The 16,407-nt window shown below is 41.2% G+C and overlaps 1 protein-coding gene across 1 annotated transcript in view; it reads left to right on the top strand.

Moving 5' to 3' along the window:
* Positions 1-14,404, top strand: part of Ermp1 (endoplasmic reticulum metallopeptidase 1) — a 35,511-nt gene extending 21,107 nt beyond the window's left edge. The window contains exons 9-15 of the mRNA XM_028764062.1: positions 1,621-1,795; positions 2,160-2,350; positions 7,288-7,440; positions 8,225-8,427; positions 9,146-9,261; positions 11,608-11,771; positions 11,862-14,404. Of these exons, the coding sequence (XP_028619895.1) occupies positions 1,621-1,795; positions 2,160-2,350; positions 7,288-7,440; positions 8,225-8,427; positions 9,146-9,261; positions 11,608-11,771; positions 11,862-12,026 (1,167 nt within the window). The 3' untranslated portion in view covers positions 12,027-14,404. The remainder of the gene's footprint in view (positions 1-1,620; positions 1,796-2,159; positions 2,351-7,287; positions 7,441-8,224; positions 8,428-9,145; positions 9,262-11,607; positions 11,772-11,861) is intronic.
* The last annotated feature ends 2,003 nt before the right edge of the window (positions 14,405-16,407 follow it).

The raw sequence follows: 16,407 nt of genomic DNA on the forward strand, positions 1-16,407 counted from the left end.
CCCTGGACTCACCCTGTATCTTAAGTGGGTCTTGACCATGTATTCCTTCTGCTTCCTGGGTAGCTGGGATTGCAGGCCTGCACCACCAGCGGCCTTGTTGTTTTACAGACTCGGCACCCAGTTGGCTGAGTGCCTCCTGAGAATGTGATCTCTTCCTCTGAGCGCAGCTTCATTTGGTGAGGTGTGAGGACTGCTGTGATTCTCGGCCACTGTGCACTGAGGAGAAGTCAAGTAGCTAAAGAGTTCTGGAGAGTGCAGGAGCAAGAGACATAGGCCTGCGCTGGGTGAGCCTTTGTTTACAGAGATGGTGACATCTGAAGGGGCTTGAGAAACATGAGCGCACCAGATTGAGAACAGGCTACTGAGCAGTCCAAAGTGGGAACGCTTCTGCACAAGACACATTTGGGCCACAGTCAAAGAAAAAGTCCAGTGTGGTGAAGACAAGATGAGAAAAACCTTAGCAACAGAAAGTGGGTCAGGGTGAAATTTGAGATTGGAGGTTGGCCCTAAAAGTCAGTTAGGGCACCATTAACCTTTTCTCAGCAGGATGGAGTCGAGTAGTTTTATGATTTAGTAAGGAAACTCTGGCAACTCTATTTTAACAGGGCAGGAGGAAGGTAAGGGCCAGGAGAGGCGTGGATGAGAACAGATTTGAGGACTATCATTTCATTTGATTTGCTCAGCTTTGACACTTACTGTAAAGTGTGCTCAATCGTCTCCTGGAGAGTGTTCAGTTTCAGATGGGATCATTGTTACTATTACGATTTTGAATTTTCTGAGACAGTCTCAGAGACCTACGTTCCCATGCTGGGTGAGAATCTGGCACTGTGGCCTGGCTTCAAACTTCAGGGTGTCTGTCGTATCTCGGCCTCTGGAGTGCTGGGGTACAACAGTCATACCTGAAGGCTTGATGAGTCCTGAGAAGTCTTTCCTTTTTTAAGACCGTGCCTCTAACATGGGGTTGAAGGTCTAAGTATTTAACCAGTCAAACCTGTTTGTCAGTGAACTTTAAGGTGAGGTCTCTAAAGACAAAGCTGTCTGAGGAATTAGAGATGGGAATGAGAGAAAAGACACTTAAAGGCAGTCCTTCCCTCTTTGGTGTGTCTGCACTGTAATTATGACTTTGAGGCTTGCACATGTTGTTTAAAGTTCCTTGGGCAACTTTCTTCTGAAATAATATAAGGTGCCCTTGGGCTTCACATCTTTAAAAGGAACCTCAAAGTTTGTAAGGAAGTGTCAAGAGTAGAGAAAGGTGGCACAGCAGCAAAGTTGATGAAGTGGCAACAGGAAAAGAAAACCAAGCTGCATGTCCTCCATGGCTGCTGCTGTGATGGTGACATGTGCTCTGTAATGCTTCACCACTGCTAATGTCCTTCACAGACTGCTGCTCTACACTGCTTCAACTGTTTTTAGGGTGTTTGTGGGTGTTTTTAGGGGTCCTCTGACAGAAGGAGCAGAGTTACTCTGCTTCCTTGTGTTGAATTGCCCTGTCCTGCGCAGCAGTTGGGCTTCATCAGTTTGAAGGGTTGACCCTTCAAAGTAAGACGCCCTGGCCTTGATAGAAATTACAACAGGATCTTTATGAAAGACTGAATGGGACTGTATTTCTCTTTCTTTCAGAATGCCAGCGACCTGTATCTGGGAGAACTGTTCTTTGACACCTCACTGTCTGTGCACTGTGGTTTTCTTGTTGCTTTAACTTATCAAGGGTTTTGCTCTGCATTCATGAGTGCTGTCTGGGTAGCTTTTCCATTGCTCACAAAGCTTTGTGTGTACAAGGACTTCAAGAAGCACGGTAGGGTAATTTTGGTTTTTGATAAAAATGGAAAGTATGTTAAAAATGCAAGGCTCCCAGAGATTATTTGACCAAATTATCTTTCCAAAATATTTGTTTTAATTTTTTATGCCATGCAAGTATCTTATACTGTATAGTCCATCCCATTCACATGTTTCTGAACATATGCTATTATATTGCTTTAATATTGTTTATACTTTATGCTCCCTGATGAAATTGTTTGATTGCACTAGATCACATGTACCAAGAGACTGGAGTCCCATCTGACCCAGTTTCTGTCAAGTGACGAAGCAGGTAAACACTGAAGATGAGCCTGCATCATGCCCTAGAATTCCATAGGCTTGTTTTCTTTCTTTTCCCCTAGGTGCCCAAGGAAGATTTATCGCTCTTTACTTTTTGGGGATGTTTATCCCGTATCTTTATGGACTGTACCTCATCTGGGCTGTATTTGAGATGTTTACTCCTATCCTTGGAAGAAGCGGTTCGGAAATCCCTCCTGATGTTGTGCTAGCCTCCATTTTGGCTGTCTGTGTGATGATTCTCTCCTCCTATTTTGTAAGGAAAAATGGACTGTTTTTATTTTTTATATATGTGATGACCTAGCTGTGCTGGATTCTGTAAAATTATGTCGCTCATACTTTATTAAGAAAATTTAACCAAAAAGGGGTGGGATCAATGTTTGTGCACTGTCAGTTTAATATGCCAAGAAAATGTTAGAATGATATGGGTGCACACTCTTGATCCCAGCACTCGCGAGGTGGAGACAAGAGCATCTCTGAGTTCCGGACCAGCCAGGGCTACATGGTGAGACCATGTTTGGTTGTTACTGTTTTAATGTTAAAACACACACACACACACACACCACACACATACACAAAACACACAACACACACACACACACACACAGCCTTCATTGCTAGCCAGGTCTTCCTCTCTTCCTCCCAACCTGGACACAGGTTCTCACTCTAGTTTAGAACTATGGGGTACCAGGATGGCCTTGACTTGTGGTATTCCTCCTGCCCCAACCTCCCAAGTGCCAGGAGGCATACCTAGCGTCTAAATCCTCTCTTCAAATAGCCTTCCATCGTGCCAGATATGAATGTGTGGGATATATACTGTGTGGATTGAGATGTTCTGTTCCTGAACTTTCAGAATAGTCCCTATGAGCATGTTTTGAAGTTAGTAAGAGGCCAATTCACAGTAGTTTAGGGTGTGTGTGTGTGTGTGTGTCTGTGTTGAGGTGTTTTCATTATCATTTTACTACTTCACTGCTATGAAATCAACATTCATGAATTTGACCCTTGGGTGATACCCAAACATGCTTTTGTCTCTCAGTCTCTGAGTATACTGCCCAGGTATGGAGTCTTACCTTTGCTTGTCTGTGTGCTTCTTTTCCCATGGAACACCTTAAAGGAAAGGAAAGAAGGTTGGTCAGTATGGACCAGACCCCTCAGGAGAAGTTCTTTTGGCATGATGTCTGAGGCTGATGGTGAGCCTTTCTAGAGAAAGCATCTCTGTTTTGTGCTTTTTCTGTTAGAATTCCTAAGGAGTATTTACTGAGTACAATAGGTATTCCTTGAGATCTGAGGCTAGGGGACCAAGTAGAGACAGGGATTGGAGTTCTTTACATCTTAGGTTTTCATGTACAGGATACTGAGCTTTATACAGTAAAGGGCGTTCCTGGTGGAAATGAGGTTCCAAGGACCTAGGGAGGTAAGAGGGTTACCACAGTCATAGTCCACGTCATCCATAGATATGTCCTCATCTCTCAGGAAAGCTCTGCCTACACGGCTTTGCATATGTAGCCATATACGGTAATTCTTATGCACACTGCTTGCCGATGGCTATACTAGTATTTAAAGGAATCAGACATCCTAACTGGCAACCAGATGCCGGCTGGGGCTGTAGCTCACATGCATGAGGCCCTAGGCTCAGTTCCCCAACACTGAAAGAACCTTCCCTGGACAACAATACCTACCAGGGTATTATTTGCTCTTACTGTTGTTTACAGACGTAGATGGAATTCTAATGTTTCTTGCTTACTTCTTTCAGTTTTATTATTAACCCTTCAACCCTGCATTGCTGTACTTGTTAAGTATAATTGCTTCTCCTTTCACTGTGGCAAAATACCTGATAAAAATAGGAAAGGAAAAACATACTTTGTGTCATGGTTCCTGAGGGCACTGCCCATCGTGGTGGGAAAGGCACGGTGGTGCTTCTCTTCTAGTGGCAGGAATCTGTGGCAGGTGTGGGTGGGACCATGACAAGAAGCCAGGGATAACAGAGGACTTGCCACCAGAGATGTAATTTCTCCATTAGACCCTTCCTCCTTGACCTCTGCAGTCTTCCCAAATAGCTCCTACCAGCTAAGTGTTTAAACACAAAAACTTGAAGAGAATGTTTCACATTCATACCATGATAGATAAGTTTGCTGTTGTGACAATGAAGGGAGATTAGAGGCCTGGGCAGGGTGACACCTAACGAATTCCAGCACTTGGGAGGCTGGGGCAGAAAGATCAGAATTTGAAGCCAACCTTAATTACATATTGTGATGCTGTCCCCAAAAGCAAACAATACAGCCCTGGAGGAGAGAGAAGACTTCTGTCCTCTGTAGATGGTCTGTATTATGAATTAGGTTTTCATTGTTCTACTAGAGCAGTGGTCCTCAACCTTCTTAATGCTGTGACCCTTTAATACAGTTCCTCATGTGTGACCGAATCCATAAAGTATTGTTGCTATTTCACAACTATAATTTTGCTAGTTCCCAATTGTGATGTAAATACCTCATATGTGACCCTGTGAAAGAGTCTTTCAACTTTCAAAGGGGTCTAGACCCATAGTTTGAGAATGACTGTACAAGTGATTGAAACTTTTGGTGCCTACAAAGGTGATTCAGATGCAGGATATTTGAATTCGGTTCCACTGATCATGTGGAAGGGAGAATAATGAACCAGTGAAACTGGAGATTAGGAAAGCCTCTAAGGCATGGCTGTCCTCAAATCCATAACGAATCAAAGGGCATTACCATAAAGTATGTCTTACCTGGAAGGCTTTTGGAAAGCGCACCTCTTGGAATATTAATGACAACTGAGTATGTTGGTAGTATGTACCTGTGATGACAGCACGTTTGAGCCCTAGGCCAGGCTGCTGTAGACAGGGGGCTGTAGATTAGGTTGAGACAAGGCTATGTAGTAAGAATCTGTCTCAAAACAACCCTTCTCCCTCTAAAACTAAAAACCTTATTTGCTTTTTGTTACCATGTGAAATGACACTGTTACTCTGAGACGCTGTAAGTTACTCTTTTCTTGGTTCTCTTATTTCTGTGTTACAGTTAAAGATAGCTGCTTTGATTGAATGAGTTGCTTCTTGGTAATAGAGCACTGACCCCTAATCTTTATCTCAGAACACTTCTTGTAGTCACTGAGGCTTCATTAAATGTTTTAGAAAACAGTTAACATTCCTGTTAAGTGAGAAGCTATCACACTTTTTGGAGTTATTCTTTGTTGAGTATCGTGGTTATACTGACTGGCTGAGAGCCAAAACAAGCCTGATAATAGGCATGGGATCAGGAGACCCTGCAAGAAACAGCTATACTGGGGTCCTTTTTATGTGCCTTTTAAAAAAAGCATGTGGGTTCATGTGCACTCTGAGGGTATGGGATGACATCGAGTACCTTCCTTACCATGCCCCGCCCTATTTCCTTGAGAGAGTACCTCTCACAGAACCTTTCAGCTAGGCTGGCCAACCAGAGAGCTCCTAGGATCTGCCTGTGGGGGCTTGAACCGTCATTTTTAGCTTTTTATATGGGTAGCGATTTAAACTGAAGTCCTCATGTGTGCACTGGAAGTGCTTGTACCTACGGAACCATATTCCCAGTTCCATTCCTCATTAGTTTTGGTGTTGAGACAAGGTCTCACATGGCCCAGGCTAGCCTTAATCATTCTGAAGATGACCTTGAACTCTCAATCTTCTGGCCTCTACTTACCAAGTGCTGGAATTACAAGATTGTGCTACCATGGTTACCTTCATCATCTGATTCTATATTCACTCAAGATCGTAAAAATGATATAAGATACATTTAAGACAGAGTACACTTGTAAAGGTGCTTAGCTATAGACTCAAGCATACTGTCACTTCACGGCCACTCCTTCATCTTCATTCTGTGAGTCATCCATTTATATCTTCCCAGAAGGTGGAACTTCAATAGGAAATGGTAGTTTAAAGTTGGATTTTAGGACAACTTTGACAGTAGTTAGCTTGGGTGTGCTATAGTAAAGATTTTTTTTTTACATTATATATTTATAATTTAATATATATATTACTAAAGTATATACATTTTCCTCTATTTCCTTTCTTTCAACTCTATCATACAGCTGCTGTATGTCCAAATTTACCAGGATGTTGCTCATTACTTGGTGGGAGGTTTGAGACATTTTGAGCATTATGACCACTTGGGAGAGGAACAGATAGGGTTACAAGCTGTTTTGCTGTCCCACCACCTTAAACCCTGGGGTGTTATTTCCTAATGTAGTATACATGCATAAGATCTTTCATTCAAGAATAGTACTGTTTGGTTGAAATTGCTCAGGAAAGAATACTGGAACATTATATAAGAGGAGACTTAACTTTGCATAGACTTTGATATTTATTTTTTTTTAAAATTTTCCTGTCATTGAAAATATCTTCATATTCATGTTCTTCATGAGCTTAGGGGTAGGCAGGAAGATGAAGAGACAAAAGTAGGAGCTAGTTTCAGATAGCTTCTCAAAACTGAGGAGACCGTGAATGCATTTTGTGTATACTCGTCTTTCAACTTGCTGATTTAGTTACAGAAGACAACAACAACAACAACAACAAAACCCACTAAGCCTATTATGTGGGCTTTTTTGGATGTGAACCTTGTTTAGTGTTTACAATGATTAACCTAAAAGGACAGTACTGTTTCACAGGGTAGTTTCCCTCAAATGTAACTTGAAGAGGTCCATCTAAAAACTAGTCTATATGCCTCCAGGTCTTATTAGCTTGTCTTAAAACACTACAGATGGAATCTGAATTTTATTGAAACACATGCTTAGGGATAAAACCTTACCTTTGAGAGTTTGGCAGCTTTAACACCGTGCTTGGATTCAGTTCTGTGTTGTCTGCTGTGCAGGGCTGGCCATCACTGGCCACTGAGGCACATAGGGCAGTGGCTTGGCTGCTAATAGGTTCTGGTCTTTTTTCCTCTGATGTTGGAACACAGGATCACTGTGCTTTGTTTCCGGTCTCCCTTTGCTTTCTGGCCTACTGTAGCCATCTGTCATCTTCTAGGCCCTCACTTAGGATGGTCACACCTGAGGAACTGCTGCTTTGTTTACTGGGTTTCACTGTACATCACACAGGCTCCTAGTTTTTCTTTATTGTGTTCTAGACAATACCTACTAAAAATATCATGTGAAACACTTCTCTACCAATGTTACAAACTCGTAATTTACTTCTGTGCTTGTGTTTAGATTACCTTCATCTACCTTGTGAACAGCACAAAGAAAACCATTCTGACACTAATACTGGTGTGTGGGGTCACGTTCCTCCTTGTCTGCAGTGGAGCCTTTTTCCCATACAGCTCTAATCCTGAGAGTCCAAAGCCAAAGAGAGTGTTTCTTCAGGTAAGGGAGGTTCTTCAGAAGCAGTGAGATTCAGGAGATGAGATTTGCCTTGTGGGTTTTGAGCTTCACCAGTGAACAGAAAAACTGACTTTCCTGCTGTTGACATAATTTAGTTGGCTTAGATTTCTTTGTGTATAAAGTAGCAAGGAACACTGACCATCAGTGGCCATTCTTATTACCTAGACACACTTACTATAATATATGTATGTATATATGTATGCATATAGTCTGGAAGCCATGAACATTTAAAACTACAAATAGCATAAATATCTGTAGGCTGATTAAAAGTAGGCATCAATCCCTGGAGCTGGAGTTACAGGTTGTTATGAGCTACCTGAAGTGGGTGCTGGGAATTGAACCAGAGTCTTCTGGAACAGCAGCAGTACATGTTCTTAACCACTAAAACATGTCTCCAGCTCCTGTTTTGGTTTTGAGACATTCTCTTACAGTACTCCCTAGACCTGCCTTCAACTCTTGGGCTCAAATGACTCTCCACTTCAGCCTTGTGAGTAATTGAGACTACAAGCACACACACTGTCCCTGACCAAGTCTTATATATATTTTACATTTGCATTCATCTGTAGTTGTGAATTATAATAAAAGTCATTTGCATGTCTGTCATCTAGTTTAAAAGGAAAAAACCCACTAACAGTAACTTAGTAATTATTAAGTCTCCTTTTTACTTCCCTGTTTCTAATCAATTCTTGGAATGGTCTTTTTATTTTTATTAAACTGGGGTAGGAATATGGGTGAACTAGCTTCTTATTAGTCTTGTTCTTTTCAGCACGTGAGTAGAACTTTTCATAACTTAGAAGGAAGCATAGTAAAAAGAGACTCTGGAATCTGGATCAATGGGTTTGATTACACTGGAATGTCTCATGTAACACCTCACATTCCTGAGATCAATGATACAATCCGAGCTCACTGTGAGGAGAATGCCCCGCTCTGTGGCTTCCCTTGGTATCTTCCAGTGCACTTTCTCATCAGGTTGGTTCCTACTTTTTCTTAAGTTGGGGGTTAGTTCCCAAATTCTATCACACTCAAGATTCAGTAAAACATTTCTTAACTCAGTCAAGTGCTGTGTTTGAAATGTTCCTATATTACTATAAAATTTCTATTTCTTTAGTAGATAATGAACTCAGAATAGATTTCTATTTTAAACTTAGGAAGTCTCTCTTGAAGAAACTTGAGTAGTTAGCAAGAGTGATGCTCCTGACTAGGATAATACAAGCAACAGTTACCGTTCCCTCCCAGTTTGAGATACTCAGACAGTTGGCATTCCAATATTGTCAGAGGAAATGGGATAGGCAGTGGAATTCCTAGGCAGTTCCTGCTTTACAAAGGATTTATCATTTATGTGCACATTATGTGTCTGCCTTGTGCCTGTAGAGGCCAGAGAGAGTGCTGAATCCCTGCTTCTAGAGTCACAGGTGGCTGTGAGCTGCCATGTGGATGGTAGGAATTGAACCTGGGTCCTCTGTAAGGGCTTTTTAACTGTTGAGCCATCTCTCCAGTCCTTAACTTTTTAATCTTAATGTTGAGAAGGATTTATTAACAACTTGGGGTCAGCAGAGGAGCTGTCTCATTTGTCATTTCATCAGGCATTTCTCAGACCCCTCTGAGTGTTCTGTAACCATTCTGTAGAGTTATGGATTTATTGTTAGCTACTAAAGCACCCTAAATATTCACATTATCTTTCCAATAGGAAAAATTGGTATCTTCCAGCTCCAGAAATTTCTCCAAAGAATCCTGCTCATTTCAGACTTGTATCCAAGGAGAAGATGCCATGGGATTCAATAAAGTTGACCTTTGAAGCAACAGGTAAGCCACTCTCCTCCTCACATCACTTCCTAAGGTTCTCAGTCAGCTGCCGTATATGTCTTCCCATGCAACACATCAGAGACATTTCTTTATCTACCTACTGACTAATGTCTCACTCCAGAGCCCAGGCTGGCCTACGATCACGGTCTTCCTGCCTCAGCCTGCTGAGTGCTGGAACCATGTACCGTCACACCTTGTACCTTACAGTATTTCTAATAGCAGCTGAAAGTTACTTAAGAAAATTTAATATATTTTACTGCTTAGAACAGTTTTAGAATCACAGAAATATTGAGCAGAAGGTACAGAAGTTAAAGCTTATCAGGTTTGGTAATTTTCTTCTAAAACCCAGCTTTTGTCCACTCTCCTTTGAGTTCTGTTCTGTGCCTTTTGTTCCACTTGTTTCTCTTCCTTTCCTGGTCTACTAGAGTGGAAACTTAAATTACCCCTCTTAGATTGTTATTCCTTTTTTTTGTTTGTTTGTTTTTTTGTTTTGTTTTTTCGAGACAGGGTTTCTCTGTGTAGCCCTGGCTGTCCTGGAACTCACTCTGTAGATCAGGCTAGCCTCGAACTCTCAAACTCAGAAATCTGCCTGCCTCTGCCTCCCAAGTGCTGGGATTAAAGGCGTGTGCCACCACCACCCAGCAGATTGTTACTCCTAATATATGTACTCAGTGCTATAAATTTCCTTTTGATTTTTGCTTACACAATATTCAACTTTTACACTTGTAACTTTTATACCTGAGAAATGTATATTTGACTCTGGGGCTATAAAATAGGTGTACAAATCAAACACTTCCTGATAAGTCAGAGAAATTGATTTTAACACAGTTCTTTGGTATACATATAATTTTACTGGTTATTAAAGACAAAAGGATGTTTATTTACACACTGGTAAGACGGACATGCTTGCTCATTCATTTTCTACGTAGGGAGCAGCACCTGAGTACTCCCTATTACAGGCGTTAGACCTTGACTTTATCATCATCGGTGCTGAGAGTTCCACTCTGAATAAATCTGTAGTGTAGCTCAGTAAATATGTAGTACAAAACAGCAGAAGTATGTTTAGAGTCATTTCAGAAACTGTAAAATTCTGTCCTAGTCCCAAGACAAAATTCATTTAATAACCCTAAATGAAACTTGTCAGGAACTCAGACAGCAAGTCTGAAAAGTCTAACACATTTGAGTCCAAAGATATTCAGATTTGGTATTTACATGCTGATGAATGACTGTTAAAAAACATTTAAAGTATGTGACTATTATGTTTCTGTAAGAGAATAAAATTTTGTATGGATAGTATAAATACTAATTCATAGTCCAATGACTATTGAATCTGAGCCTGTGTGTTTCAGGCACCATTTGGTGGCATTGCCATTAAGAGCACCCAGTGCCATGTCACCTGGAACTTGTTTAGTAGATCACACTGGTCTCAAAGTCAGAGATCAGCCACTGCCTCCCCAGTGCTGGGACTAAAGGCATGTGCCACCACTGCCCAGCCCAGTTATGACTTTTTAAGAAACTTTACTGAAAGTCTTACTGTTTGACAGTTTGTTGTCAAACAGATCCACACTGTCCCAAATATTCTTTTCTTCCTACATTATGTTCGCCTTTCCATGTTTAAAACTCTTAGCTTTTGCAGATCCCTACCTGTGATGTCCCCGTAAGTCTTGTCCTAGGCTTCCCCCCACAGTACTGCCAGCTGATTTATTACATTTGAGTGTTACTTCCTACCTTAAGAGATTTATTCTATATACATGAGTATACTGTAGCTGTCTTCAGACACCAGAAGAGGGCATCAGATCCCACCACAGATGGCTATGAGCCATCATGTGGTTGCTGGGACCTCTAGAAGAGCAGTCAGTTCTCTTAACTGCTGGGCCATTTCTCCAGCCTAATGACTGGACTTCTTAGCAGAGCATTTTGGGCTTTTTATATAAAGCTAATAGGCAAGGTGGAAATGTGATGGTTAACTTTGTATCTATCTGGCTAGATTGTAGTACCTGACATTTTCTGATAAGATGTAAATAGTGGATTTGAGTCTGGTTGATCAGTTACCCTCCTCCAAACACTGAGAGTCTTAAGGAACTCACTACAGGCATATCACCTTCCTGCAACCTGTTCCAGAGGGCTGGAGATTAGGTAAATTACATCAGTAGTTATCAAGTTACCATTCTCAATTAGATTCTGTCCTTTCTGTTCTCTCATTACTTAACCTTGTTGCTAGATACTGAATGTCCAAACTGTTAAACCTCCTTGAGCTTTGTGGAGAGCCTATCTAAAGTCATACCACAGATGAAGCTTAACAGTATTGCTTGTCACTGCTGATTGACTTAAATGTTCCTCTTACAGGACCAAGCCATATGTCCTTCTATGTTCGAACCCACAAAGGATCAACGCTTTCTCAGTGGTCTCTTGGGAACGGCATTCCAGTCACAAGCAGAGGAGGGGACTACTTTGTGTTTTACTCCCATGGACTCCAGGCTTCTGCATGGCAGTTCTGGATAGAAGTGCAGGTGGGAATTTCCCAGGCTCCCAGACAGTACATAACAACCTTGGAGTTCAGTATTCTGGCTTCAGAGAACTAACTGATTTTTCTCCAACAGGTCTCAGAAGAACAGCCAGAAGGAATGGTCACTGTGGCCATTGCTGCCCACTATGTATCAGGGGAAAACAAGAGATCTTCTCAGCTGGATGCTCTGAAGGAGAAGTTCCCAGACTGGTCATTTCCCTCTGCGTGGGTCTCCACCTATAGTCTCTTTGTGTTTTAATTTTGTGGATGGACTTTTAGTCCATGTTCCCTGGACATTCCATGGGATAGTTTCTCTCCTGCGGCACATGGATGTTTGTAATACAAGTCAATGAATTTTACTGAGCATATGTTCAAAGAGCTTTTGAGATAACACTCTTCAGGGCCAAGTATGTATGGGTTAAACTTTGGGACAGTGATGCCTGGCCATTTTGTCAGTTGAAAATTCCTGTTTTCTGGCATTTAAGCACACGTGGATACTGCCAATCATGTCATTTATATGACTGTAAGGACTCAGCAGCATACCACTTCAGTAGCTTTCCTTTGAGAATCAAGAAAGATGTAGACTCTTAGACCACTGTTACTGAGATAGGCAAGTCCACTTGTCAGTGGATGGTGGGTACGGTGCCGTTCACTGGAGTAGTGCCTCTCTTTGCACTACAACTTTAAGTCACTGGAAAGGAAATGGCGCGAAGGTGGAAGCCATTGCAGCCCCGTAGCCGCCCGAGCGCTGTTTCTTCAGGCAGTTCAGGTGTTTTGCGTGTTCTGAAGCCTAAACCCTGACTCTTGAGTAGCATTCCGTGTCTGCTTTCCTCTCAAATGTGTTCCTGTCATTTACCTGGAGAAGAGAACATTTCTTCAGCTATATTTTCTTCTTATATTTCATGGGTTGGTTTATTTGTGCAAGCACAGAACCTAAACTTCTTCCCTAGTGCACTGAATTGCCAGCATAGCTGCTGAGGTGGAAGAGGAGGAGGGGCTGGGAGGACTGGGGATTTTATAATATTTATTCTCTTTGTTTTATAAGGATTCTCTGTTATACACGGTTAATCCTTTAGCACAACATTTTTATTGCTGCATTGGGTTTTCTGTTTTCCAGCAGGTGACTAAGTTCTTGTAACTTGCTGTCAGTGAGAACTAGCTGTCCCGATGTTGAGGTTGTAGCTTATACAGGAAGGAGACTTAATGGTGCTTTTCATTCTGAAGACAGGGATGTGGTGGCTTGTGAGGTATGTCACAGCAGTGGCTCTTGTGACTTCTCTAGGTTCCATTGGTGACAGAGGATGAGACGAATAATAAATTATGCTAATTTCTTTTACAGTAGTAAATGTACAAAGACAAAATTTGAGTTAGCCAACAAGCATGACCCAAAATATAGTTGAAAGAAAAGCCATAGTAAGGCAAAAACAAAATAAAATAAACAATATCCTTGTCAGATGAGAACAGGAAGGCATCTCTCAGAGTGACCCTCAGAACCATCTGAACGTCAGCAAGAGCATAGTTAAGTGTGCACTGCAGGAGAAGAGCTTCTGAAAATTCCTTGTGTGGTATGTGTCGGTTTCTGAATCATGTTCCTTGTATTACCTGCCTAATATCTAACACCTTAAAAACCTAGGCCAGTGCAGACATGAGGGCTGCAGCTGGAGCTGAATGGTAACATGCTGACTGTCACATGTGGTGTGACACTGTAGAGTGGATACTCTTTTTTGGTGGACTCACAGAAAGCTTATCTCAACAGTGCTTCAAGTGTCTGGCTCCTGCTGTGTATGTATTATCTGTCAGGTCCTACTTAAAGGTTTGAGAGTTTATGTCTAGCTTCTAAAGAACCTCAGCTGGGGAAAATAAGTAACAGTACTAATAGCTCAATGAATTTCAGAATACAGGCTTATGTTCTGTGCCTGGGTTAATCTGACATTGATTACTAGATGTAATTACGGGAGAGGGGAGCACAACAGCATGCTGAGGAAGTCCACGACCCAGGGTGCTCTCTGCTCCTTCCTTTGGCAGGTGCCTTTCCGTATAGTCAATCATGGTGTTCTTTCCGTCTTTGGGTTGTTTCTCTATGCAAACCATTCTGATTTTCTCTAACACTGTTATGCAGCCACTAACAAGATGTTTGGTTTCAGGGCATGCTTAAAGGCCAGAAATGGTCAAGTAATTACATACAGTGTTCATGGCTTTTAAAAAGCACACTCTGTAGTTATCACTAGCCCCTACCCTTTTAAAGATTATCTGATCACTTGTGTAATTCACTTCTCAAAAGACAGTTTCAAGGTCTATGTAATGCATTCCCCCCAATGAGTATAAACATAAGCAGCACCTTAGGAAGTAGTATAAAGACCTGACTTCACAGTTCTTAATTTTTTAAGAAAGATTGTTCTACACAGTGTTTCCAGTTTAGCAGCTATAACTAAATGTCAAAGATTCCTACCCCCCTGCCCCCCTACCCCCCATTTTGCTGTGAAGGAGGTTAAACCACAAGCCATCCTGGGTGACTCAGGAAGCTGTTGGAAGAACATGTCTGTCTGTCGGACTCACTTCTTTGCTGACTTGTTGAGGGTTAATTGTTGCCTTACAATGTTACTGAAATAAACTTTTTAACATACTGGTTGGAAAAAATGGATCTTTTAAAGCTGCTTTTTATTCTATCTCCATATTTCAAGGCTATTTTATATCCCTAGTGTTCGTCTGTCTCTCTCTCTCCCTCTCATGTATGTATGTATGTATGTAAATGATCTATATAGCTTGAGTATAACTGCTATTTTAATAAGTGGTATAAACAAAGAATTCAAGATAGAAATGCTCGCTTCACCTGGAATCTTTTTATCTGGAATGAAATTATGCATCTGAATTTCAGAGAAATAAAAAGAACCTGTTGAGCAAATGGTAAAATCTTATACACTGAGAGAGGAAGTCACAAAAGGAAGCTTTTTTAAATTGTGGCTAGGGATAAGAGCAGGGAAAGAAGCTACATTGCAGCCTGGGACAACTTCTTGCCCAAAGGAAACCAGGACAGAGCCCACAGCATTTCTCCTGGCTCTTCTAGTTTCCTGAGGAGATTCTGTCCCAGCACTTCAAGGTCAAACAATTTTTGTTTTTTTCATTTTAGGGCCAATAAAGTCACAATGCACATGTGCCTTCTGTATATTGAACTTGAGAAAAAAACATTTGATTACAAAACTTATTGAGAATTTATTTAATCCAATATAATGACCAAGTGGGCTCAGTGAAATGTACCACATAAACAATAATCACATGACCATCTCAGGAGGGGATCTCTCCTGAGGAAGGAAGGGGTTGTTTGTATCTCCAAATGTTCTGCTTTGATATCAGCAGGAAATGTAACTATATATTAACTTCCAAGTAGTTATGCTGAACCAAAACAATGCAGCAAAACAAAACTTTTTTAAAAGTATACAACAACCAAAGAATAATTTTCATAATCTTGCTTTGGTGGTTCCTAGTTCTATTAGTTACACACTATATATTTTATCAGTCACACCTGGCTGAGAAAGGTCTCCGGCGAGAACCCAGAGCACCAGCATCATACTTAACGATAAAAGACTTCTTTAAGACAGGAAGAAGACAAAGGGTCAATTGCCCCTCCCACTGATCATCATTCTGGTGGCTGCAGCCAGGACAACCTGGCAAGAAAAGACAAAACATCCAGATCTGAAGTGCAGAGTTAAAATTGTCTCTGGTGGCAAATGACATGATCATCTACATGGAAAATCAAAAAATGCAAAGATGAAATTAAGCATTCCATTTATAAGAATACCAAGAAGAATGAAACAGAATAAAGGCAAAAAGGTACAAGACATTGCAGGAAGAAATCAAAGGGACAAAATGAATGAGACATTCGTGGCCCAGGAAGCATGATATTAAAAAGGACTGCATTCTTCAAACAGATTTGTTTGCACATTGCAGACCATCTCCACAAAGCCCCAGTTGGACTGTACGCACACTGAGAAGTTGATCCGAAATTCATATGGAACCACAATGTCCTAGACCAGCCAAAGCAGCCTTGAGATAATAAATGTAGTACTTGTACCTCGAAAGCTTCCTATGAAGCAAGAATCACCCAGAAATAAGACCACACATTTATAGCGTATCTATAAAAAACCCACATTATAGTGTTTTTGACAGTTCAGTTGGGAAAAAATCTTCAGAACATTGACTATCCATATGTAAAAGAGTAAAGTTAGAGTCCCTTAAATATACAAAAATTAACTCAAAATGTGTCTAAATGTTTTAAGCTACAAATATAAAGCAGAGGCATAAATATTTATAGCCTTGGGTTAAAGAGTGGTTTCCTAGCAATGTCGCAGAAGCACAAGCAACAAGGAGAGAATAAACTGAACTCCCATGTGCTGCAGCTAGCACGGTGGCACACGCCTTTAACCCCAGCACTGGGGAGTGGGAGGGAGCAAGATCTTTCTGAGTTAGGCCACCCTAGTCTACAGAGTTAGACCAGGACCGTTAGGCTATTATGAAGAGAAACTCTGTCTTGAAAAACAAAACACAACAAGCAAAAAACCAAAACCAACAACAACAAAAACTCAAAACAAAAAAGAAAAGGAAAGCTGTCTTCCAAAATTCCAAAAGATAGTATCAAGGAAGGG

Source organism: Grammomys surdaster, unplaced genomic scaffold (assembly GCF_004785775.1).
Source record: "Grammomys surdaster isolate TR1022 unplaced genomic scaffold, NIH_TR_1.0 141, whole genome shotgun sequence".
NCBI lineage: Eukaryota > Metazoa > Chordata > Mammalia > Rodentia > Muridae > Grammomys > Grammomys surdaster.